This window comes from Terrapene carolina, unplaced genomic scaffold (assembly GCF_002925995.2).
Source record: "Terrapene carolina triunguis isolate 2854851 unplaced genomic scaffold, T_m_triunguis-2.0 Scaffold96, whole genome shotgun sequence".
Lineage (NCBI taxonomy): Eukaryota > Metazoa > Chordata > Testudines > Emydidae > Terrapene > Terrapene triunguis.
This window is the reverse complement of record NW_020664447.1, coordinates 38,153,812-38,180,900: the sequence shown is the minus strand read 5'-3', so window position 1 is coordinate 38,180,900 and position 27,089 is coordinate 38,153,812. Positions and strand designations below refer to the sequence as shown.

Sequence of the window (27,089 nt, the reverse complement as noted above, 5' to 3'; positions counted from 1 at the left end):
CCCCATGGCAGTTTGGAAGAATAAAGAGGGATCCCAGATGCTCTGGTTTATTTGCACAGCATTCTTGTTTGTAAATCAGAATGAGAGGAGCTCTGATCAAACCTGCAGGCATCACCAGAACCACATGTTATCCTGCAAAGTGCTACAAGTTGTTACTGGTTTATATAATAGATTTTGCCCAACTGAGATTATATGAGTTTTTTGGCTTCCTGGAAAACATTCTATGCTTCATCAGGTCACATGGTGCTCTTTCAGCTAGTCACTCTGCTTATTCAGAGAATGATTCAGAGTGGGACTAGTGTGTGTTTGTCTGAGAGTGTGGAGAAGTGATTTGCCATCTGCTTATACCTCCTCCAGCCAAGGAGTCTGATCCTGAGAGGTGCTGAGTACCCACCATGCTCATTAAAGATAATGTGAGGGCTGAGAATTCAGCAGCTCTCAGGATCAGGCCTAAAATTAAGCCACAATAATCCCCCCACCCCCAATTATTCCATTCCCCATGGAAAGGTTCCATGTATAGGAACTGGAATTGCCACCGGCCATCATAACTCTGACTGCTAAGGGAGTTGGAGGTTGAATCCATGAAATAACTTCCATCTTTTATGCTCTCCCAGCTTTCAACCTGACCCAGTTAGTGGTGGCATGAATCCAGAATTTCTTGGTGCTGAGCATGAATATACAGTGCTTCAGACTGACAACATTGAGACAGCCATGCACCATGGCTTCCACTCCAGCTGGGGCCACGCCTCATCTCATAGGGTTCCTAGAGGTGCTATTGTAACACCAACAGACCCTGTTTGTCAGCGGGCGGGATTGAACCTGGGATCTCTGGAGCACGAGCCTCTACTGCAAGAGCTAAAGGCCAACTGGCTGTTAGCTGAGGCTGTAGAGCAAATGTCTCTCTCTCTCTCTCATTTCTTTCTTTCTTTCCCCCCTGGTCTTGGTGCCACTAGATGGGACAGAATACCACCCCACCCCCAGGAGGTGTGTGGGTTACACTATGAACAGTGCAATGTCAAGTGCTGCGGGCTTGTCCTAGTACTCCCTAGTAACACTCTGTACGTGAGCCTAAGAGAGAGGATACAGAGAGACCAAGTAAGAGGATTAAAGCTACTTTATATGGGGCAGACTTGGAGGTCAAAAGGTTCTTTCCTGTCTGGAGATTCCTGACAGCCTTATATAAATACAGTGGGCAATATTCATCCCTCGGGAACTCCAGTAAAGTCAGTGGAGTTACACCATGGAGGAATGCACACCAATGTATTTACTGTTGTTCTCCTTCTGTTACCTACTCTCCCCTTCCATTGGTCCTGATTCTTCACTGCCTTGTACCAGGTATGCTCACCTACAGCTTTGCAAAGGGGGTAAAACACTGCCAAATTAGAGTGGTTGCATTTTATCTGGACTTTGCTCTCACTTTGTGTTGTAGGTGGCTACATAAGACGCATGGCAGTGGAGAATCATGCCTATTGTCTTCAGCCATTTGGGGTTGAGGTCTTGATCTCGAATAGCTTGAGCATGGGAAGCTTGGGCCCGATTCTCCCTTGCCTTTCACCATGTCGTCACTGACGCCAGTGCAAAGAGAATGGAAAACATTCCCACGCTGATTTGGTAGTTCTTAAAACCCACTTTGCCCTGGTGTAAATGACTGCAAGATGCAGAGCAATGGAGAATTTGGCCCCTGGTCTTTATATCTGTGTGCAAAACATTATATGCACCTATATAAATCATTATGAAGAACAATCCTACAGGAGAAGGCCAGGAAGGCAAGTTCAGAGAAGCTCTCCTTGCAGAATTCCCCTCAAATTGTTCAATCTGAGGGGAGAGGGTCAGGGTTTTGTCCTCTGTGGAACTGCCAGTAATTTGGGTCCCAAACCTCAAGACCTTGAGGCAAAGGATAATCTGCAGTATTGCCAACCCCAAGCATTCATGAATGAGAGCCCCCAAAATCAGGAGATTGGCTTACGAATAATGACGTTTTGAAAAACATAAACATTTTGCCTTCTGGTTCCTGAGCCTTTAGGGGGCACCTGCTTCATGTTGTCTAGCTTTTCTCTGCCACTGTGAGGGCTAGAAACTTACTTCATAGTTAATGAAGCCTGAGATTCACATGCAGGCTCTTTATTCCAGCAATTGGGCTTTAAGGAATGTACCAAATGTTGTGAGAATAGTAATAAAATTGCAAGATTTGGCAAAGCCATACCTGTGCAGAGACCCTGTACCTTTGCCCCATCTCCAAGATTCCCTTCTCTTCCACTGAGCAGTTTCCTCCTCTATTGGAGCTGTGCTCCGAGGGCTTCCATCACCCCTTGCTACTCAGGTCCCTCACACCCCCTCAACAGGAGTGGTTTGTTCCTCAGTGCAGAGGGGGCCATGGGAAACTTAACAGAACATGAAGCTGCATTTACCTTTTTTGCTTGGGTTGACGGGCGGAAGGGGGGATGATGCATGCACTTCCCTTCCTGCATCCTCCTTATATGCCTTGTACAAATGCTTAGACCTAGAGTGGCTCCTTCATAGGGTCTGGGGCAAAGGGGGAAGGGGCTGCAGAGGTGACTGACTGCCCACTCCATGGTCAGGAGAGCTCTGTGCTCAGAGGATTCCTTCTACTCATCAATCCTGGGAGAACTATAACCTCCCTCTTCCCACCAATTTTTGTTACCTTTATCAGGCCCCTTCCCCCCCCCCCAAATCCTACCGGTGACGGGACTGTTCCCTTCCCCCATGTCCCTTCCCTCAGAGCTGTTTTCCTTCTGCTGCTGAATGTCAAGTGCTTTGAGCCTGCAGTCCTGATGGGTGTGTGTGGTGGTGGGGTGGAGGCGAGGACTTGGATCTACCCCCTGAGACAGAGTGGAGCCAGGACAGACGGGTTATTTTAAATTGTGTGGTGACAAGCTTTCCCCCCCCCTCTTTTTGTTCCCGGAGGATGGCTGGGGAAGTTGGTTGTTGTGCCAAATGCTTGGAATGTGGTTTTTCTCCTCTTCCTCCTCCTTTTTCAAAAGAGAGAACTTTGTGCTTTGAAATATGTTAATTCTGAACATAAATCCAGGCCGTGGCAAAGCACCCATGGGATTGCGCACCTACTGGAGTGTAATGCGGGAAGAGCCACTCTCTCTTCTCCCTGCCCTCCCAGCTGAATTTCTTGTGGCACAGTCCTGTTCCAATGGAAGTGTGAGGCTATCAAGGAGTGCGTGTGTGCAGGGGAGCTGGAACAATTGTATAGTGGGGGTACTGCTGATGGAAACCATGTATTTGGTGTTTGTTATTACTACTTCAAGCCAGGGGGTGCAGCAGCGTCCCTCGTTCCAGCACCACTGAGTGTGTGTGGGGTTCAAATGTTGTTACATGACTGAAAATAACAAGTGCTGTTTCCCCAAACTGATACAACCAGGCCATAGCACATGCACAGAGGGCAAAGGTTGGCCCAGTGTCAGGTCAGTACAGTAAGAGTTTTTAGTGGCAAGGCAAGCAAGTGTTGCCAAAGGATAAAGAAGAGAGAGAGACCTGTGCCCCTGGGAGCCCTTCAGTGCCAACTGGCAGAGGGCACGCCATACCACAACTCACATCTGGCCTGACACGCTCATAGCCCCAACACACTGTTGTCATAATGTCTATCTAAAAGGTGCTGTGTAAAGTATCCTATGCTAACTGGTCACACGCTGGTCCCGGAAATCATTTGTCGTGTATGTATGGGTGTGTACAAAGAGTATAAACGCATGCTGGAAATACGTTCTTACAATGTGTTTTGGCAGGCAATAGCGCATAAAGCCCAGCCTGCCCTAGACAAAGGAATATGTATTTACTTGTCTGACCAGCTAGATGGCAGAGGACAATGAAAAGTACGTTTAAATGTAAAACCATCAAACTAGCAAGTAGGGGAGATGACTGCTTAACAGTCTCGATGGGGGATGGCATCTTCATCCCCACGAAGTGTTCCTGGCTCTGAAATAGAGAAGTGAACTTTGGAGTAATATAAGGGGGGGCAAAGAGACATTTGAGTCATCCATCATCTAGGGGGCAAAGGGGAGCAACACTTTTTGAGTTAATGAAAGGTGGATCCTCTTAGCTTTGGAGGCAAGAGTAGCTGGAAACATGGGCAGCGGGTATCATAGGCACGGGAAGGAGTTGCCTGCCCAAACAGTCTGACGTCCCCCCACTCATGCTCCACCCCCAGACTCTATCCTGCCTGCTGTTTCCTGCCCGTCCTCCCGGTGCTGGGGCCACGCCGCTTGTCCAGCGGTGGGGCTGGGGCTGGGGCTGGTCTGCCTGTCCAGTGCGGGGGCTGGGGCCACTCCGGCTGCACCACCTGCCTGGGGCTGGAGGCGCTCCGGCCGAGCTGCCTGCCCACCCGCCCAGCGCTCGGGCTGGCAGCTCAGCTGGGGGGGGTGCCTTCAGGGGTGAGGGGTCCGGCTGGCTGGGGTTCGGGCATGGCCCAGGGAGGCTGGGGCATGCCGGCTGGGGGTCGGGCGCGCCGGGGGCGAGGGTGGGGCTGGGGACGCTAGCCTGGGGCAGAGGCCAGTAGCCACAGTGGGTGGAGGACTGGGGGTGTTGGGCAGAGGCCAGCGGCCACAGTGGGGGCGGGGCTCCGGTGGGCGGGGAGGGGGGGGGGCCTCAGGTGGAAGGGGTGGGGCTGGGGCTAGACTCCCCAAGCCAGGGGTTCACCACTGCCCATGGCTGGAAACTGACTATAGATGAGAAACCTGCTTAGACAAAGATTGTAATTTGCTGAAATTAAATTTTAGTCACTAGGAGGCATGTTTTGTTTTGTTTTATTTGTAACCATACTTGTCATTCTTACCTTTTATCACTTAAACCTGTGTTCTTTGTTAATAAATTTATTCTTGTCTTATTACAAAACCATCTCTGTGCTGTGTATTAAAGTGGAGAGTGAGTCCTCAGCTAACCAATCAGGCTGATGTGCGTACTGTCTCTTTGGAGGCAGTGACTTAACTTCGGTGAGTGCCCAGTGAGACAGCCTAGATGCTGCAGAGAGATATTTCTGTGGAACTTTGCAATTGGGATTCACTGGTTGTTACCTGCAAGGCCAGGTTTGCACTGGCAGAGTCCTGGGGAGTTGCTGGCACGGCAGACAAGCTGATGTGTCAGGGAGCAGATGCATAGCTTAGCAGCAGCCAAGCTCTTACTTGCTGAGGCTGAGAGGAGTAACCCTTAGGCATCTGTCAGTGGTGGCTATGGTCCACTCAGGATGCCTACACTGTGTTCGAGGTTTGATCCCTTGTATCAGTTTGGCCTTACTGTGCATTTGTGAGCTGGTGGCAGGCTGCTATGTAGCGCAACACCTTCTCTCTTCTTTCTCCCTAGCTTTTTGATAAGTTGTGTTTTCTGATAATCTGACGCAATATCTCATCGCGCCCGTAGTAGGCAGCAGGGCAGACTCAGAAGAAAACATGTCCCCCATCCCCAGTATGGTGGTGGGAAGCAGCTGGCACAAGCCAAGAAGAATACACATGCACACAGCGCGCTGGGGCTCATCCCTAGAGAGTGAGAAGCAAAGGGGCATGGCCTGGGTGGGAGTGGGAGCGCGAGCGTAGTTACTGTGGCCTCGGAGGGATGAGTATTTGCTAGATTGTCTAGGGCTGCCCCAGAACAAGCTCTGACTGTAAGAGTTTCAGAAAAGCACCTACCTGATACTACTGCTCCAGTGACTGATGGTGAATTAGAATCTGGGAGGACAGAGAGGGAAATTGATTACATGAGGGGGAGAGAGACAGAGAAAGATGGGGGATGGTAAGAGAGAAGCAGAGAGCCTGGGTAGAGGGTCCAACAAGGGTTAATAAAACACACATTGACTGGTTCAGAGAACAATAGCAGTAAAATAATAAAACTTGCCCTCAGATTAAAATGGCTCTTTTGATTGTGCAATACCCTGTTCATCCTTCAGCTCTGAGTAATATAACACCGCTTCAGGAGGTATTTTAACCCTCTGGCAACACTTTACTGCTTGTGCCCTCAAACTCCTCAATATTTGTGTAGCACTAAAACTCTTCTTTTTATCAACTTCACCAACCCTTGCTGAGCCAGCACTGCAAGTCTGGGAAGCGCAGTCTACTTCTGCCTTGAGAGATGAGATGAAAGGTTAGAGGGGGTGGAAGGCAATAGCATGAGCAATGCAGGTCAGGTTACTAGCGAATTCCTCTTGCAAGATAAGTGGAAGGCCTCTGAAAGGTAATTATTGGAAAGCATAAATTCCTGAGATAACCTGTCTGGGAAGAAATACTGAGGGGAGCAGAGGCCATGTGTTAAAGGCTAGCCATCACTTTAGGGGTAGGGGTTATCCTTTCTCTCCTATTTTTCTGTAACCTCTCCTTGCTTTGACAGTCGAGCCCCTTGGTTCTTTTCCCTCAGCTAGATGTTGGTCTATTCCTGGCCCAGATTATGGAACATTCAGATCCATGTCTCCATGCCATTACCAATGGAACTGATAGAAGGGGAGATTCAGAACCCAGGTCAGCTGGGCACCAGTTTGGGCTTTATCTTTGATTATCACTCTCCAAGCTATGTTAGTGAGGTCAGCATGAGTGGCAAGCTGGTCTGCTGCTCCCTTATTCTGTCAACTGAGTTTGGTGTAAAAGAACCTGAACTACATTTCAGTGACCATGAACAGTGGGTTTTGGAATATAACAAAGAAAATCCTGAACTGATTTTCTGTTGTGGAATGTGCCCTTGTAAGTTTCTTGGAAGGAGAGGAATCTGAACTGAGGAGGAAGCACAAGTCTGGAAGTCAAGAGAAATGGGTTCTGATCAGGGCCGGCTCCAGGCACCAGCTCAGCAAGCAGGTGCTTGGGGCAGCCGATGGAGAGGGGCGGCACGTCTGGCTCTTCGGCGGCAATTCGGCGGCGGGTCCCTCACTCCCTCTCGGAGCGAAGGACCAGCCCCCGAATTGCCGCCGAAGACTGAAGCGGCGGCGGTAGAGCGATTTTTTTTTTTTTTTTTTTTGCTGCTTGGGGCGGCAAAAACCCTGGAGCCGGCCCTGGTTCTGATCCTAGCTCAGCAACTTATTTCTTGTATGGTCTTGGGCAAATCATTCGGTATCGCTATGCCTCAGTGTCCTCATCTGTAAAATGGGGCTAGAGAATCTACATAAATTGAATTTTTGTTGACTTTAATTAGTGTAAGGGTTCTCAGTGTGGTGTATGTGTGTATTGCTTCTTCACTTGTGCCAGCCAGCTCCCATTGAATGCATTACATATACCTAGCGACATAAGTAAACAGGTGCTTTTAGTGTGCTTAGAGAACCTCAGAATTTAATGATTGTATATGTGTAAAAGACACATGTGCCCACCTGGAATGTGCTCTGGGTTCAAATCCAGCGTGCACCCCATGAGCAGAAGATCCTATACTAGAACTCTGAATTCTCCAGAGTGCACTTTTAATACACCTCATTTCTCTTCCTGTAGGGAATAGTCCTGTACCAGCATGAGGTGACCCAGTATGTCTCTTCCATCTCTAATATCTATGATTTTCTTTGATGGAACAGAGTAGAATGCTGTGGTAGGGGAATACACACACTCTGCTGGACTTCTGCGGTAGATAAAATCACTGTTGGTGGAGAGAGGGAAATTTGATTCCAAATCCCCCTCACAATGTTCTTCTGCCTTATTTCACTGTTAGGTTTAGTACAAGTCAAATGCATCTCTGTTGTAATTCACTCAAGTCTTTTGAGTTACATCAGTAACAGAGTTGTCCCTTTGTGATAAAAAGATTTAATAAATAAAAGAGGCAAAACCTTTATTATTGAAGCTAAGTATGATTTTGAGAGAGTAGAAAATTTAATTATCAACCACAAGTATTTGTTGTTGTGGTAATAATAGCTGAATGGAATAGGTTTTGTTGTTTCCTTATGTATGTTTATTGTATTAATTATGCTGCACCATGGCAATGAAACTGCAAATTATATCTATTCAGAATTAGTGGACTGTTTTTAAAATATTTTTTGTTTGTGGTTGAATGTTTTGCCTTTTCCAAGGCTAACCTCAGATGCAAAGTAAATTCTAATTATTAAGTTTCTGTGGATTTATTCTGTATCTATATAATATATTATTTGATTGCAAGGATCACATTGTGTTGCTGGTGTTTTCACTGCAAAGTAGTTAGTGGGGAGACAGAATGGCTCGGGTTACAAAGCACTAGTTGCTCCCATACTTGGTGTTGTTTGTACGGTATTGGCCTGACACTCCATTGCCTTGCTTCTTGTGCGATCACTTTCACCTGCGCAAAATGGGTATAAAACTGTACTGTATAAGAATTGTTTCAAAATGACTACAAAAGGGGAAACACAGTGGAAAATCAGGTCCTTTGACCCTATTCATTCAAAGTCTTGTGCTGGGGGAAGCACCTGAAATTTTAGCATAATTACAATTTTGTATGATGGGGAAGCCCAACAGAAAAATCTGCATTGCTTTGCAACCAGCAGAGTTATTTACACCTGTGCAAAATTCTACCATTCTGACTGAGTGGCATTTTACAACCATGTAAATAACTTTCATAGAGTTTAAAACCAAGAGTCTAGGCTGATCTCCTGTATATCACAGGCCAGTAATTTTCACTCACAGTGATTCACAGCTTGTATCTTCAAAAAGGGTTTACAATCATCACTAAAGTAATCCACACCACCGAGGCAGGCCAGTAGTATTGCCCCCGCATTGCAGATAGGGGAACTGAGACAAAGAGAGATTAACTGCCATGCCCAAGCCTCTGAGGGAGTCTGTGTCAAAGCCAGAATTAGAACTCAAGTCTGCTGCCTTCCGGACAGGTCAGATCAGCAGACTACACTTCTTACTGGTCCAAATTCCTACCATTCCAGGCTGTCCAGATGGAAAAGACGAGCCCAGTATGGGAATTCTAGACTGTGAGAGTTGGATGGAAAGACTTTGCTTTTTCCTGAAGCTGGCCCTAGATTTGTGATCAGATTAAGTTCATCAGAGCTAAGGAGATTTCTTATGCTCCCAAACCTCTGCTGCTTGAAATGTTAAGTCCGCCTTTCTAAACAAAAATCTCTTGGATGCCAGTCACTGATCATCCTTTTTTGGTGCTTAAGGTTTCACTAGTTCACATCTTTAGCAATTTAAGAGAGAGCACAGGACCTTCTGAGGAGATTAGCATCAATCTGAATTCTGGTTGCTGTCTTCATCTACAAAAGGGGTCTAGGTTATTATCTTGTCCACCTGTTGTTAGTTTAATTGGATGATACAGCACCTCTTTAAAACAGGATCTCTGGCCTGAGAGAGAGTAGATACTCCGAGATACTTTCAAGGAACCTGCCTCTGAGCTTAACCTAATCGGTCACTATGCTGAGTCTATTAGAGCTGTACAGGTACCCTGTTTTGTGGTGTGGAGACTACCACCTAAGCTGACTCCCAATGGGAATGGATGGAGGGAGGAAGGGGCAATGTGGATAAATTACTGCTGTTCAAAGCCCAGTGTCCCTGAAAATTGCAAAGAAATTCACCTTCTGAACTAACTCATCTGACCCCTGAAAGTCATTACCTCACATGTAGGAAACAGCAGTGTCTAGCTAACGAACTTGAATGTTAACGCTTTGGTGCTGAATAAGGTACTGTGTTCATCCCAGAAGCATGAGCTTGCATCATAGCCTGATGTTCCTTGGTTTTTTTTTTTGAATGGAGATGCTGCCGGGACACACATGCCTTCCTGACAGGAGTGGTGGGACTAAACAAATCTGCTTCACATACTGCATTTCTTGCTATGCCTCCATTTGTAACTATCCTTCTGCAGCCAGTTTATTTACATGAGACAGCTGAAATTTCATGCTATGCCTCCATTTGTAACTATCCTTCTGCAGCCAGTTTATTTACATGAGACAGCCGAAATTTCAAATTGGATTAAAATATAACCTGTGAATGTAAAAATAAATAAATAAATAAAAATTCAGAACAATGACACTAGTGTGCTTAGTCTGTGGGGCCAGATTCTCTGGTAGGATCCAGCCCTCTAGCACCACTCAGGCAGCACTGAAGGGCTGGATTCTCTGCATTAATGGCCAGCAGAGTTCCCCTTCACAAGGCGAGATGTCCCCTGGCAAAAACATATAGGGGGGATGCTGGGGATGGGTGCATGTTACACTGATCTTCCACTGGCATAAGGTTCCTTAGGTTCTTATGCCAATGGTGTAAATTATAGTAGCTCCCTGGCTGCTCTAATACATGGGCTGGGCTGGCACTGAATCAGTAACCTGTAATCAACTTTCTGATGCCTTCCCTCCTCCCAATCTCCTTTGCCAGGCACAATGTACAGAACCTGGCACAATGGGGCCCTGACCCTGATGAGACCTTCAGGCATTTCTACAACACACATTTATTATTTTTCCTACATCTCTATACTGCTTTGCAATCTGATATATATAGACTAAAGTATACACGTGCTATCCACTGAAACAGTATGTAGGGAACGTCTTTTTTTCTTTTTCTTTTTCTGTCTGTTTTCCTACCAGACCCTACAGCATCCAAACAGCAGGTTGCAAATGTCTTAAGAAATCATGGCTGGATTAAAAATAGAGGTCTGACTCCGATGCTGTGGAAAGTTGCATAAGATTGCCCTTCTCCCACAGAGCAAAACAAAGCCAATCAGCTGGTATAGAAGTGGGATGGATGTTTGATGGACTCTGAGCCTCAGAAAGCAGGAGAGGCTGGGAGGCGTATGTGTGAGGCAGCATGAAAGAAGCCAGGTTCATATTTAAAAACCAAAAGAACCTATTTTGCAAACAGATCAGGTCATTCCATGGCCTTTCTGGAAATGTCTGCCTTGCCTTCACTCATATTCAAACCCTTGTACATCATTTGAGGATCTTGTGTGGTGCCCTCACCTCTGTGCCATAGCATCTCCCAACGAACCTGACAGAAAAAAATCTTAATGGGGTACATAAGGGTATCAGACTATAATTAAACAAAGACTGAGTGCTCCTCTGGGCTGTTCTCAATGGATTTTATAATCCATATGCAATACCTAAATACGATGATGACAGGCCCTTTAGAAATGCTGATAGGTTGGTCAGATAGATTAGACAAAAAACAAACAAACTGTCTTTGCTGATTCTGGACCAAGTGTGATAGATATCCCAAAATCCCACAGCAGAATCTGAAGGTAAACTGCCACGTTGTGTACTAGCTTTTTTTCCTTTGTGAACTTACCTAGGCCTGGGTAGAGTGAATCACAATAGTCCAGCTGGAGGTGATGAACATAAATGACTGTGATCAGACCATCTTTTGGGAGGAATAGAATGGAGTCTTCTTGCTAGTTGGAGATGGGGGAAGGCAGTTTTGGTGACTGCTTCTATTTGACTGTCCATGTCAGTGATGGTGCAAGTCCTTGGAGTCCTAATGGACTATCTTAGCTCCTCAGTTCCTCAGAACATTTCTTGCTTCCAGACAGCTTCACTTCATTCTTGCCTAGATTCCAGTTGGGCCAGCTTCTTTTTCCTCCTTTGCACCCTCCTTCCTACACTGAGATATCTGGGAGCCTGCTCCCTGGGTCAGTTGAGAAGGGTACATACAGCAGTGTGTCAATGTATTGCTGACATTGTAGCCTACGTCATCTCACAATATCCCCTAAGGTTCTGCCTAGATGTTGTTAAATAGAAGTGGTGACAGGACTGAGCTCTGAGGCACTCTGCACGTCAGAGCTCTTGGAGGAGGAGCAGCTGTCCATCATGGGTCTTTGGGGATCTGTTGGAAAGGAATGAGTGTAGCCAGCATAGCACAATTCTCTCATGACGTGCCAAGACAAGTAGTTGAGTCAGCAGTACCTCATGATCGGCAGTGTCAAAGGCAGCTGATAGATTGAGTAGTATCAGTGTGATTGAGTCACCTCAGTCCAACTCCATGAGGAGCCCCAAAACCCCATTGCTGCTTCATTACCAGACTCTGCTATGAAGTCAGGCTGGGAGAGTCCACCTTATCTGCTGAGGTTGTGTTGCTGGAGTTGATTTATCACTGTTTTCTTGAATCTTGCCAAGGTTTGAAATGGGATGGTAGTTAGTCAGGTCACTAGCGTCAAGTATTGGTTTCTTGAGCAGTTTCAGGTTTACGTATTTTCTAATTGCACTCCTCAGCCCGTGCAATGACACTTGGTCTTAAAATAAGAGTAGAGCCAAAAAGTTTAGAAAATAAAATCTCAGTGGGCATGCTGTTGCTCTTGGGAAGGATAGTGAATTCTCTGCACTTCAGCACAGCTAGGGACACTAGCAAACCTCCAGAGAGAAAAGGCTGCTTGTTTCTCTCTCCTTTTATTTTCATCTTAACACCTCCATTGTTTGTAATGAGCACTGCCATAGAGGGAAACGATACTACAGAAGAGAAGGGTCTGACCTCTGTGGGACTGGATCCAATCCAAGTTTGAAGGTGGAGGTACCCAGGGTCTGGTAAGAATCTAGGAGCTGTATTTTAATGGCATAAAATTTCTGGGGGTGATAAGTGAGTGTGATCTCTTCTGGGGTTGGCTGGCTATTTGTTTTTAATGAGTATTTCATCCCTTGATTTCTAAACTGAGATGTGACAGGTGCTAAAGAATGCTCTAAATTATGCCTAGCTTTGAGCTACTCTAGCAGCTAGAGATCGGTAGCATGCACTCACCCTCTGGCAATGTACCCTGTACCAGGGCTGGATGGAAGGGAGTGGCACAGAGCTGCTACATTGGCTCCATGCCGGCCTGGGCTTTCCTGTATTCAAGAGGAATCCTGAAGGATGTGAAGGGATACAAAGCAGCTAAGGTGTAACGTAGGATCACTGTCTTTCATAGTGACCTAGGGCCCAATCTAACTCTTGTATTAAAGTAGTGCTAGGCACTGTACAGACAAATAGTATGTGACTATCTCTGCCTTGAAGGGTTTACAGTCTAAATAGACAAGACAAAGGTTGCAAGAAGGGAAGGATTATTATCCATTGACTTTGCTCGGGGTTAGATCAGGCTGTTACTGATGAGTAGAAAATCTTCATTTCTCAACATTTAAAAGGACATAGACTTAACAGAAATCATGGGGCCTGATTCGTCACCCTGTTACCTGGGTGTTATGCCAGTGACATTCCCCTGAAGTCAGGGTAATTGTATTAGCATAACATGAGTGTTTAGAGAGATGATAAGCAGGTCTTACATATTTTATGAATGGTTTTCCTAACCTGTGTTGCTAATTACACTAAATGATTAAACCTGAAAGAATTTTTAAAATGTAATTTACTTTTCACTATTAATGTGGTTTGTTTACTTTTTATTCTTCGTTGAACTTGGTCAGTAAAAATAGATTGGTCCATTAAGTTTTGCTTATGTCACTTCAGTTCCCTGTTTCCCTTCCCACCCTTTATCTGTCCTATCTATTTAGCCTGTAAGTTCTTTGGGGCAGGCTGTCTTTCTCTTATGTGTATGTACAATGCCCAGCACAATAGGCTCTTGACCTCCTTTGACGCCTTTAATACTAATAATATTACTCGTATTGTGATTCCAGGGAAGTTCATGTTAAAACAAACAAAATAACAAATTTTTCCATTAAGATGTAACTGATGTAATAAAATGTTGCTTTGCTTTTTAATGTCAATTATTCTCCATGGTTTCAGCCTTCAAAACCAGAGCTTGGCCCAACCCTCAGACCACCACTGTAGATCCCCCACTTCTCCAAAGTTTGAGTTTTTTGGATTTGGGGTTTTTAGATTCTGCTCATCATAAAAGAGTCAACTGTGAAGTTTGAATCTGGATCCAAACTTCCGTAAAGTTCAGAGGTGATTGGGTCCAAACCAGAACCTTGCATCCACATCTCAATTAACTAATTAACATTTTTTATAGAAGAGAAAAAGCTCTAATTTAAAAATAATTACAGTTGGTATGAAATATCTAGTCTCCAGCCAAACATAACTCTCAATGGAGTTACATGGAGGATGAATTTGATCTACTAGACTGTCAGCTTCTACTGATCATCAAACACATTTAAGTTTTGGAAAACCTTTCTTCCCCTTGTAGGAAAACCCAAATTTTAGGCTTAAACCATACTTGACAGTGTCACTTTAAGCCAAATATTTAACAGTCAAAGATTTACAGTTATTTTCAGTTTACAGCACGATGGAAACTGAATTAGTCTCCAGCTATGACTCCTATCCTGGTTGCTGTAGTTTATTCTGTTGAGTTTTTGTTAATACAGTATGCTGGTCATGCTCATATTTCATTGGGGGTGGTGTGTGTGTGTGATTCGTAGTACACAAAGAACCTGTGCAGTGGGTGACAGTTTGTTTTCATCCAGTTTCTACTCTTTGTTCTATAAAGACCTCAGTATGTCTGAACATCCCTGGTTTAACATAGGAAGGAATTTGACTTCGCATTGCTGATACTCAAAGTGTTTGTGAGAACTGTTAATCTTTGATCAATCTGAGTTTCCTTGTTACTGACTTTGATTACACAAGTGTATGTGAAAGCCAGCTTTAATTATAGCTTTTAATAAGTTTTCATTTCTACTCAGTCAATCTCATACAGTATGTGCAGCTTTTTTCCCTCCCTGGAAGCAGGGGCCTGGTATTGTCTCCCTGGGATCTGAGTGCAGAGAAGATCCTGCTGTATGCAGAACTCTCTCTGCATGGACTGTACATCCACATTACTGTCCTCTCCCATCCTCTTCAGCATTGCATGCAAGGGGCCAGGCCTGTATTGGTTCTGGGGCCAGTGGACAGAGGGGGAAGATGGGGCTGAGAGGGGCTAGATACACCATGCATGTTGTCTGCTGCAAGAAACAATTGGACAGTCCTCTGAAAAGCTGTTGCAGCTTGAGGCTATATCAGCTGTTATGTGTAGCCCCTATATCTGACACCTTTTTACTGGCTGCTTTTCCCCCCCTCCTCCACTTTTGCTCCCTTGGCATGCAATTTTCTCTCTTGTTGCAGACTAATGAATGCCAAATTCAGTGCAAGTTATACTACTTTACCACTTACACCTATTTTCTGATCAACTTGTGCCCATTGCTGAATTTCACCCAATAGGATGAGAGCCAGCTCCAGGGGTATGCAGTGGCAGCTTTGTGACACTCCAGCTCGATGGCCAATCTGTGTCATCAAAGTGGCACAACATACTGGAGAATTTGGCCCCGCATTGTTGAAAGGATGCCTCTCTCACTATTAAAGAAGCTAACTAGGAAATTTCGGGCTCTCTCTGGTGTGCAGTTTGTTTTTGTTTTTTTACCATTCTCTATAGAAGCCGAAGGGTTCACGAAGTTTGGAACAAATGGCTATTTATCAAATAAATGATATGATAACGAGAAGTCTCTCTAAATATCATCCCACCTTTATAAACTCAAGAACAAAAGATTTGTCATGCTGGTAAATCTAGTATCCTACTTTCTGGCCAATGCCCTAAGCCAGCTGTGGAAAGCTGTAAAGGGTCAAGGGTTAGATTTCTTTCCTGTCCCTTGCAGTGGTCACTTTGTGCCACGTTGCACATACTGGTATGTTTCATTTCTGTAGTGCCAGTCATCTAAAGGACCACAAGCACTTTACAAACTATGGGCTAACATGTTATATATCAAGCCAAACCCTTAACGTGCAGCTGTACTTTGCTCTCCACTCTCCCTGATTATTCTACCTAGGAGCACAGATAAGTCCCTATTGCTAGCTCAGGGGGGACACACCCATAAGCAGGCAGAGCCTGCATCTCACCTGCAGGACCAGCCTTGGAGCAGCGGTGTGTGTCTGCAGGTTTTGAAGTGGAGTTCTTTTAAACTGGCCCTTTTTAAAGCAGCTTTTCAGTTGTTCAAACAGACTGCGGAAGTTGCCCTCCGATACGGAACAAAACCATGGGCTCATTTTGTGAGCTGGATTCGAACCAGCACACTAGAAGTGAAAAACTTTGCCTCCCATTACCCAGAGCCGTCTATTTCCCTGACTGACGATTGCTTTATCCTTAAAGGTATGTCTACATTGCAGCTGGGAGTGAGCATCCCAGCCTAGGTAGACAGGCCTGCACTAACAGGGCTCAAGTTACCACGCTAATAATAGCAGTGTGGATGTTGCTGCACTGGTGCTAGCCACCTGATCAGGTGAGTCTGAGCTTGGGTGGCTAGCCTGAGCCTCTGCCAGTGCAGCAACATCCACGCTGCTATTTTTAGCATGATAGCTTGAGCCCTGTTAGCACAGGTCTGTCTACCTGGGCTGGGACTCTTGCTCCCAGCTGCAGTACAGACATACCCTCAGTGTCTAATCTTCTTATGACTCTTACTACTCTGCCTCAGTGACACCCTGTGGCAGTAAGCGCCTCAGGTTAATGCGTACAATGTGTCTGGGGAAAGTATTTCCGCTCGTCCATTTTTAATTGACCCCACGTCCCCTTCTTTCCATTACTTGTTCAGGGAGACAAAAGCAATCTCTTACTCTCTGCTCTTTTCCTCCTGGCAGACTTGGAGACCAGTTCTACAAAGAAGCCATCGAGCACTGCCGCAGCTACAACTCTCGGCTGTGCGCCGAGCGCAGCGTCCGCCTCCCCTTCCTGGATTCGCAGACTGGGGTAGCTCAGAACAACTGCTACATCTGGATGGAGAAGAGGCATCGGGGACCAGGTAGGCAGCATTCTGTGCATGTGTGTATGGAGGGCAGGCCGCTGAGCCCTCATGGGGTTTAATTACTAAAAACTCAAACCTGTTAAGGGCCACACACATAGGAGAAGTTGCCTAAACCTCCGGGCCTGGAGGGGATTCCCTTTGGTAACTGCAGAGAGCAGATCCTACTTATACTTTCTATTGCTTGACATAGTTTCTAATGCTGCATCATCACAGCTCCTTTATTGCTATTGATCTGAGTTAGTTGCATAATAGAGGACCTCTACCCAAGAGAGCCTTGGAAATATTCTAAAGGAGGGAAGACTCTCTCACTAACCTGATTTCTCAATAGGAAACATACATTTAGGGAGAGTCTTATCTTCTGAAATTCACTTGTGATTAGAGCAGGGGACCAGGAGTCAAGAGATCTAGATTCTGTTCCCAGCCCTGCCTTAGACAGATCACTTGGTCTTCACCTCTGTGTCTCAGTTTTCCATCTATGAAAGGAGGATAAATGTTCTCGTAAATATGTTACAAAGGCAATATGGGCCTGATCCAAAGTCCACTGAAAAAGACCTCCATTGACTTCAATGGGCTTTTGATCAGGTTCTAATTCGTTAATGTTTGTAGAACAAATTGAGATCCTCGCGTGGAAGTTAAAGTATTATTGTTGGGTCAACCCTAAGCACCCTACTGTAACAAAACTCCCACTGAAGCCATTGGGAATGTAGCCAGATGCATTATTTGTTGAGAGAATGGAATTTTTGACACTTTGATCTATGCCAAGTTTTTTTTTTTTTTTTTTTTTTTCAATATTTGGGACAAAGACCCAAAATAAGAGGGGAACACCCAAAATTTACAGTGAAGGGTTGATTATCCAAGTGCCTTGGTGGGAAGTGTACACATTTATAAATAATTGGGGTTCTGGATAACTGACGTTCTCAGTTCAATAGACATTGGATGATATAGCTCTGTTTTGGATATTTGATGGTTGGATAATGGAGGTTGCACCCTCTCCTTAACTAATATGTGATTCATTTTAGAGCCAAAATAGCATTTTGTATAATTTGTGATTTATGGGTTTCCTTTTTGCGTAAATCATTTACAGTAAGCAAAAATGAAATCATACCAAGATGGTGGCGGCAGTGGTGGCGGTGGTGGTGGTGGTGGTGGCCTGGGGCAGAAGAGGTAAATGTGGGTCTCTCATGAGGAATGCGATTTCTAATAAGGGACAGCATCTATGTGTGCAGTACTAGCTCCATGTCCTGCTTCTTTACTCTTGTGAGTAGTCCCGTGGAAGTCAACGGGCCTACTTGTAGAAGTAAGGTGAGTGGGCTTTGGTTCTTGGGGTTTGCAGCTGTGGAGGGAGCAGACTGGTTATGTTCAGATCAAACTCCGTAGTGATGCTTTTGCAAATGAGAATAGTGGCAGGAAGCAGGTTGTGTTCCCTCATTTTAGCCCCACTTTTTTGCATGTGTTTCAGCAAACCTATCTAGGTGCTTAAATGGCTATAGAATCTGAATGTCTCAAGTGTTTAAGAAGAGAAATAACAATCTCTCACTCTTTCTTCCTTCCTAGCCTCTGGGAGAAATGTCTGGACTAGTTTCTAGCTCTTGGTTTCTGTGTGTGTTCATGTGCATTTTGTATGGGTGCAGGTTGAGGGAAAGCTAAGTCCAAGATGTGTTTTTGTGTCTAGTTTTATTTGTGGGGAGGTCCTTGGTCATTCTTATTTCTTGTGGTAGAGAGTTCCACAGATTTGGGATGGTGCAACCTGTTCTTTTCTCTGTGACTGGCCAGGTGGAATCATAGCTGGCCCAGAGGCATACAGAGGAAACAGTTCCTACATTCCATCAAATTCAGGGACTGGAATTTTCCCTGGCCATTTCACAGGGCACAGAATGGGGGAAGGCATCTTGCACTGTTCCCCACCTACGCACCAGGACTCAGGGCTTGTGTGTACATAAATATTAACCCAGAACAAGGTAGCATATGAATTTAAAGTAGATTAACTATTCCCAATTAATTCTATGTGTGGATGCTTTTATTCTGGAATAAGATTGCCTTATTCCAAATTAGTTTACTCCATTTTGGTAGTAGATTAAACTAGTTCGGAATGAGGTGCTCTCATTCCAGGGTCAGAGCATCCACACATGGAATTCATGGGGAATGGCTATTCCAGCATAACACCTCCTGCCGCACCCCCACCCAATGTAAACAAGTCCTGAGGCTAGGGTTGGCCCTAATTAGTTAAACCTCACAATACCCAAAGTAAGACCACCTCTAAGTAAAGGATACGTGGGAGTCACTTCACCGATCACTGAAATGCAGCCACTCCTGGTGTGGGATGTAGAAGCTGTGTTATTAGTGCACAGCAACACTACATTATCATTTAGGATAAATTCTGAAGGCAGTAATACCTCATCCATTCGAAACTGCAGGGGAGTTTGGGTAGGCAGAATGTAGTTACCTGAGCTGGAATTCGTCTAGGTCTCTGGGGACCTTCCTTCACGAAAAGTCTCATGGGATCTTTAGTGACCACTGTTGGTTTTGTTTCATCTGAAAGCTCCCTGTTCCAGGGAGATTATGCTTTGGCAAAACAAGCTAATTTTTGCTTCTTCTTCTTGTTGTTGTTAATGTATTTACCCCAAGATCTTCTGTTCCTGCAGCATCTGATTATGAGTGAGATACTGCTATTTTTATTGATTTGAACTCACTCACACACATAAGCAGGTATGCATTTATTATATGTAGAAGCCAGATGCTGGAGGGAGCATATGCTACAAGGATGGCACAAGGCAGCCTTGTACCAGACACACTTATGGGAGGAATCATTGTCTAGTGTTTAAAGCACAGGGCCAGGAAAGCTGGGTTCTTTGGCCAGGTTTGTCACTAACTCACTGTTATCTTGGGCAAATTTGTCGACCTTAGTCCTACTCGCATCACGGTGCCTCAGTTTCCCTGTCTATGAAATGGCGATAGTAGAGTTTCCCTTTCTCACAGGGCTGTGGTGAGGACTGATTAGTGGCAAGACATGTTTAGGTTAGAATTTAAATAGGCTGAAACCTCCTGTATCTGCATCAGCGACCAAACCCGAGGTCTTTTTTATTTAAACTATAATGATTTAGAAAGAAACCAAGAATCCCTCCTCCCCCATATTCGCTGTTCCTTGATGTGATTAGCTCATTTAGTGCTCCCTTGGGTCTCTCTGTACCATCCATCTCTTGTAGCCCCATTGTGACGGGACCCAGCATCTATCTGTGGTGGGAGCATTGCCATTTCCAGGCTGCACATAGTGTGCTGTGGCAATATTAAACCAATGAGAATTCTCCACCAGCCACTCTGGTGTCTGGATTGTATGCACCCCTTTGCTTTGTTACTGGCCTTCACTTCCCCCATCTCTAACCTGAAGCAGGCAAACAGAAAAGATCCAGAACCTCCTTTCACTTACACAGGGTTTAAAAGGGGGAGAGGAGAGTCAGACGCCCCATGGATAAACTTGGTTTCTTACAGCCCTCTTGTAAAGGAGTCAGAAGGCTGCCTCTCACACAGTTCAGGGTTAATTTCACACAATACTGCACATAACTCCCTCCCTCTTTTCCCTTCCTCCCCCAGCCTTTCACGCAAGCTTTGAATTATGACTCTCCTACACTAATGAGATAAACAACATAACTCACTGCAGGTCCTGCTATTTCCTCTATAAGCAAATGGTTGGAACCTTCTGTGGTTGCCCTATAAGGCACAGCCGTGCAAGACAACCCAGCAAGTACTAGAGAGGGCAAGAACTGTACATATTTTACCGTGGGCACAGGCAGAGTCAGAGTAGGGGAGGTAGCTTCAAAGCAGATGTAAAAGGCCCTCTCTTGCCACCTCCTCCACAAAAATGACCAAAGGTTCACACTTTACTTGTGTCATCGTGTTGATAGATTGGTGGTCGGGGGGTGGGGGACAATGGTGTAAATCTTCCCTCTTGAAAATGGTATCAAACCTGTTTGGATCAAGTGAAAGTTTGTTTAGTGGCTGGCTGAACACTGCTGAGCAGGGATTTATTGAATAGCAGAGGAGAGCTCCCCTCAAAAGGTTCATAGGGTCAGTTTGGAGGCCTGCAGGAGCTTATCTGAGTCCATCTGGTGTCGGATTGGGCTGGAGGCCTTCCTACAATATTTCTGGAACTTCCTGATTCCAGCTGAGTTTATAGTATTTTGGTGTTTGTGATTCACCATCTTTGCTGGAGCCTAGAAGTGCCAATTTGTGAGAGACCGAGAAACAATAGAACCAAAGCTTTTTTTTTTTTTTTAGATTTGAAAAGTTAGGTTTTGGGTTAAAGCTCAGGTGCAGGATTTTACCCAGATCCCCCATCCCAAGGGGACAGGTCAAGGAGCCTGATTCTCCTCTCACACAATTTTTTACACCAGAGTAAGGCTGTGAATGCCCCTGCACAGGGCATGTTTGTGGGAGGGTTAGAGTCCTTGTATGCTCCCCCACAACGACCCACAGCCAGTCACAATGTATACCTTAATAATAGCAATTTAAATACTAGTTAAGGTTTGTAAAGCGCCTGGAAGAAGTATGTCAAGCACTACAGAAGAGCTAGGTAATTCACAGTGTTTTTCCTTCCAAAGCCAGTCATAGACTATACACAACCCACTGAAATGCAGCATTCTCTGAGGTAGGGTGTGTAACAACTGTTGCACTGCATAACAGGGAAGGGAAATTGTTGCTAAGGCCACCTGAGCCAACCCCCATTCTTCCAGAAGGTGTCAATCCATGCAGGGCAGACAAGAACTTTATTTTCAGGATCTCCTCCAAAAGCCTCTCCCATCCCACAGTAAATTTCTTGATGCTCAGTTTATCTGCCTCAAGAGGATAAAGGGTGGCTCGACCCTGCTGGGATTTGAACTTTATTTTCTGGGAGTCTCCATATTTCAAACTGAAGACTTAGGCTGCACTTGCCAAATTTGATTTGCTTATTCTTTTGGGGTGAGCAACTGGGATGGCCCAGTTTTCACAAGTAAGTAGGGTGTCAATTTTTTTCATTATCATCATCTGGTTTGGGGAGTAGATTTTGTTCCTGGTTTGGTGAATGTTCTTTGCTGTTATGCCAGGCTGGCTTAGACCGCTCAGCTATCACCATATGGTAGGATTGTTCTGCATTATTGACATGGGTTTGATATTGTCAAGTTGTTCAAAAATGACCATTTGTGTCCATGGTGTCAAAGCCATTCCCATCCTATCTATTATAATTCCCTTTTTTTTTTTTTTTTTAATGTGGAGCTCTGGTTGCAGTAAACCCCTGCGCAGAGTGAAATATGTTAGTGAGACGTGTGGCTTCTCTGTAGGGCTGATCCTGCAAGATGCTGAGCTGCTTCTGGGATGCCGAATACCTTCAGTTGCCTGAGCTGCTTCTCACCTTGCAGGATTGAACCCTATTGTATGGTAATACTGGGTATGGAGAAACAGAGATGCTAGAGAAAATAATGGGGATTTACAAATGCAAATGGGACCACATTTATTTTTTGCTTTTAACCCACAGGACTGGCCCCAGGTCAGCTGTACACATATCCTGCTCGCTGCTGGCGCAAAAAGAGACGCTTACATCCTCCTGAGGACTCCAGGCTGAAGCTTCTGGAAATTAAACCTGGTACGTGTTTTGTGTTTCTTTGTCACTTTCTCTCTCCTCTGTGTTGCATTCACTGAGGTGTCATGGATCAAGTGAAGACTGGCATACGCACAGCACTGGTGTTTAGTCTCTGGACTCTGTCTTTGCCTGTCTCCTTCTTTTTCTCTTTGCGATTTTATCAAGTCCATTGCATTATTCTTTTTTTAGAAAATAAAAGAAATACAAGTCTGCAGGCCAAATTCATCCCTGGCATAAGTGGGTGTAACTCTCCTTGAAACCAACAGGAGCTGAACCCACTTACATGAATCTTGTCTTCCATTCATAAGGATATAACGGGACAAGTAGGTATCCGTTATCATAAGAACAGCCATACTGAGTCAGACCAAAGGTCCAACCAGCCCAGTATCCTGTCTTCTGACAGTGGCCAATGCCAGGTGCCCCAGAGGAAATCAAGTGATCCATCCCCTGTCACCCATTCCCAGCTTCTGGCAAACTGAGGCTAGGGACACCATCCCTGCCCATCCTGGCTAAAAGCCATTGATGGACCTATCCTCCATGAACATATCTAGTTCTTTTTTGAACCCTGGTATAGTGACCTCCAAAGTGTTAGTAACATGAAGCTTCACTATGGCATCTGTTGTGAAATCTTTGCTAGGAAGAGGGGTGAGACCACTGATTTGTGTGCAGAATAGTGCATTGATAAGTTTCTGTAGTGCCTAGCACAATAGGTGCTACTGCAATATAAATAGTTAATCATAACAGTTAGTGAGGATGTGGCACATTGTGTGTGTGTTTTAGTCCCCTCAATTTTCACCCTTGCTATCCTTGGTGCTCCTCCCCACCACTAAATTAATTTGAAATGGAGAGTCTGGATGCTGAATGAGTTATTGTAAAGCAGATGTGGAGGATCAGCAGCTGTGTCCGGTAGAGTGCACTGTGGTGCATTCCTTGATGCAGTAAGTAATAAAGGCGTACTGTCTTTAGGGTCGTAAATGTATGAGAAAGAGGGAACACCCTGGGAGCTGTATGTGGTTTTCAAGAGGAGAGACACAGCCAGTATAAAACACGCACACTCAACCAAAAATATAAATTAACAAAATATTAAAAAATGTTTGGCAGCAGAAGGTGTCTGGGAACTGAGTGGTGAGCAACAATACCAGGGAATTGGTTTTAGTGCAGTCATTTGTGGAGCAGGAGGTAGAAAAGATGCAGAGCCAAGTCTTGACTCCAGGGAGGTCAGAGGCAAAATTCTTGTTGACTTCAGTGAGACCAGGTTTTGGCTCATTATCCCCATGATAGCAGAGGTTACTAATAAGATGGGTAAAAGGAAGGAAATACTGTAATTGCCAAATAAGGGTTACAAACCATGGACAAAATCAAGAGCAGGGGACTGATCGTGATCTCACACCAGTGTAAAGGAGAAATTACTCTATTGTAATAAAATCATAATGATAATACAATATACTTTTGCACTGTATAGCACTTTTCATCTGTAGATGTCAAAAAACAGGACCATGTCTCAGCCAATTGCATTTGGTAATCGAAAAGGTTAATGATTAAAATAAATACATGCAATACAAGCCCCCTTTAGTGTGAAAGGCAATTGCATTAAAGTATTTTCTCTGTCATTTTTTAGTTCCATGCTAATGTGAACATTTCACAAAAATCTCTCTGATAATTAACAATGCTCTTAGTGTCCAGCACTGTGCCTGTGGAATTTAGTTTGTGAAATATTTTCATTTAACAGTAATTATCGTCTTCACATCTTGTGATCTAACTCCTAAATAGCTGTTGCTACAGCAACCTTTGGACAACCACCTCTGTTTGGCCATTGTAGACTGGGACAGTTGCATGGGTAGCTGTAGTAAAATCATGTGATCAACAGTCTAGCAATTTTTATGTTAATACTAATTATGAAAACCCAGCCATTCTGTCACATAGACCATGCGGCAGAAATAAAGTACTACATAAGTTCATTTGCAGTAGCTACTTAAAGTGACAATATAGCCACCATTATCACTTTGTATTACCAGGCAATTATGAATTACACTAAATATTTATGACATTTAATTTCACATGTGCTGGACTCCATCTTTCAATGGTACTTTTATATCTTAAGAAATAAGCATTAGGGCTCATGGAAATAAATCACTGCGTCTGTGTATGAATGCACATGGATCTTTATAGGCAATCTATAGTGCCCTTCATCCAAACACTTCAAATTCTCTTAGTGACATTACACCTGATCCTGAAGGTTGCTTATCATAGCCCAGGAGTTCAGTGCCTCTCAGGATTGGGGGCATTAAATGGACAGTCAAGTTAAAAATCATATATTTTCAAAAGTTTTAGTATTTTTATTATTTATGTTCTGATAGGGGCTATAGACCCAACCAAGAGCTAGAGCCCCATTCTGCTAGGCACTGCACAACTACGTAGCAGGGAACTTACTCATACAGAGATTAAATGACTGGCCCATGGTCACACAAGAGGTATGTGGCAAAGCCGGAAACTGAACCAAGAACAGAACCCACATCTCCTGAGTCCCAGTCCAGTGCCTTAGCCACAAGATCATCTTTGTCTCAATTTTCCTTACCTATGTTTCAAATAACATCCTTGATTATTAGAGCTGAAAAAAAAGTCAAATCTACTTTTCACTATGTAGACTGTTTCCTTTTAGCATTTCTCTCAGCTTGGCCAATTAAAATAGGTTAATAAGTTTCATCATTGGTTCCAGTCATTTTCTAGTCAGTTACACTCTTTGTTCTCATACAGTAGTGCAAGACTGCAATGTTTCACTTACAAATGTCGGAGGGAAAAGTTTGTTTATAAAGCGTTTTAACTAACGTTTAAAATAATCATGGAAACTGTAATGTATTCCATAATTGCCTTTGAGTTTCTGCTATGTTATAAACCCTAAAATCTGCAAAAAGGATTATATTGGAATCAAAATTGGTAGGTTAGATCTGTGGCTAAATTAGAACATTTCTGTAAAAGTTTAAGTGAATTGAGCAAGGTGCACTGGAACTATGAGACCCTAAAAATTGTTGTTTATTAGAGTTCAAACCCCAGATATGTGCCTGCAGACTTAATTTCACCACAATGGTGTTTTTTGTGTAGGAATTGATCTCAGATTTTGTAAACATTATTGCAAATGCTAAATTTTGGCCCAAATTTGACCTGACAGCCAGAAGATGGTAATAACTTTGGATCTCTACTGACAGGGATTAGAATTGACCTAAAGGTGAGGAATTCCATAACCTATTACCAATCCATATTTTATTGGCAATATTCCCCCAAATCTTAAACTTAAAATGTGTTTTTAAAAATCTGCTTTTTATTCAACCACTTATGCATTTTTTTTAAACAATGGAGGGTTTTATTCGTAACATACCCTCCAATGCTTAAAAATAACATTTTTTTCTAGAGGATTTCTTTTTTCCTTTTCCGTATGATAGTCATTGGTTCCAGCCAGCCCTTACGTTTGTTGCAGTATTTGAAATGAACCCTGCTTATTTCTGCTTACTTTCTTGTTTGGGCGTCTGTCTGCACAGATAACTACTGCTGCAGGGCCAGCAGAGGGAGCAACAAATAACATGAGATTAGTGTGTGCAGGGCCTGACTCTGCTTTCACTTAAACAGATGTGAATTGGGAGTAACCCCATTGAAGTTAGTGGAGTTACATGAGTATAACACTTGTGTGAGAAGAATTAAGCCCATTATAAAAGCAGGAAAGAGTCCTGTGGCAACTTATAGACTAACAGACGTTTTGGAGCATGAGCTTTCGTGGGTGAATACCCACTTCTTCGGATGCATGAGAAGTGGGTATTCACCCACGAAAGCTCATGCTCCAAAACGTCTGTTAGGCTATAAGGTGCCACAGGACTCTTTGCTGCTTTTACAGATCCAGACTGACATGGCTACCTCTTCGATACTTAAGCCCATAATGTATGTTTTTTTTTTTTTTTTTTTTTTAAATTATGGAGATATCACATTTCCTAGAACTGGAAGGGACCTTGAAAGGTCATCAAGTCCAGCCCCCTGCCTTCACTAGCAGGACCAAGTACTGATTTTGCCCCAGATCCCCAAGTGGCCCCCTCAAGGATTGAACTCACAACCCTGGGTTTAGCAGGCCAATGCTCAAACCACTGAGCTATCCCTCCCCCCGGATATGTTTTATTTCTTTGTATAGATTTCTCTGAGACATAAATGGTTTATTTTTTTTAATGTATTTATTTATTTAGGGCAATCTCAGTGAAACTATGGCAGTTTTATGGTACAGTTAGGTCAAATGTTAGATTTGGACAACTCCCAGACGCATAGAAGAGACCATTACGATTATCTGGTCTGAACTCCTGCATAACACAGGCCATAGAATTTCACCCTGTAATTTCTGCATCAAGCCGACAACGTCTGGATGACCTAGAGAATATCTCAAAATTATCCCTTGATTTCCACCATCTGTTCTACGTACAGCACACGTGGTGGGGAGGACAAGCAGTGAAACATTTAACATTTTGAGAAATAGACTTTAATTTTCATCAAGTATTTTATAGCGTACAGTGCTGCATGCCAAAATAGAAGAGCAACAGATATAATGCACATTTGGATATAGTATACCCTGTGGTTGTACAGCATGTACACAGATATAATACTTTCTAGATCACTTTGGAGTGAAATTCAGCCTCATAGTCTGAGCACAAGACTGGGAACAGGAACTCCTGAAGTTTTTTGTTTTGTTTGTTTTGGTTTGGTTTTTATTAGAGCTGGTCAGAAAATTTCAAAATGTTTGAAATTAGTAAGCAAAATGGACCATTTATGTAGTTTTGTAGAATTTCTAACTGCTCAACTCCTATTTTTTTTTCAATCGGTTCTAAGTCTGTTTGGAAAACATTGATGAAAAATGGATAAGAGGAAATTCATTGACATTTCCACCCC

At 44.0% G+C, this 27,089-nt stretch overlaps 1 protein-coding gene across 4 annotated transcripts in view; it reads left to right on the top strand.

The window, feature by feature from the left end:
• Positions 1-27,089, top strand: part of DPF3 (double PHD fingers 3) — a 203,059-nt gene that overhangs the window by 75,963 nt on the left and 100,007 nt on the right. For all 4 annotated transcript variants that reach the window (XM_024218832.3, XM_024218831.3, XM_026651475.2 and 1 more), the window contains exons 2-3: positions 16,398-16,558; positions 22,068-22,175. In XM_024218832.3, the coding sequence (XP_024074600.1) occupies positions 16,398-16,558; positions 22,068-22,175 (269 nt within the window). The remainder of the gene's footprint in view (positions 1-16,397; positions 16,559-22,067; positions 22,176-27,089) is intronic.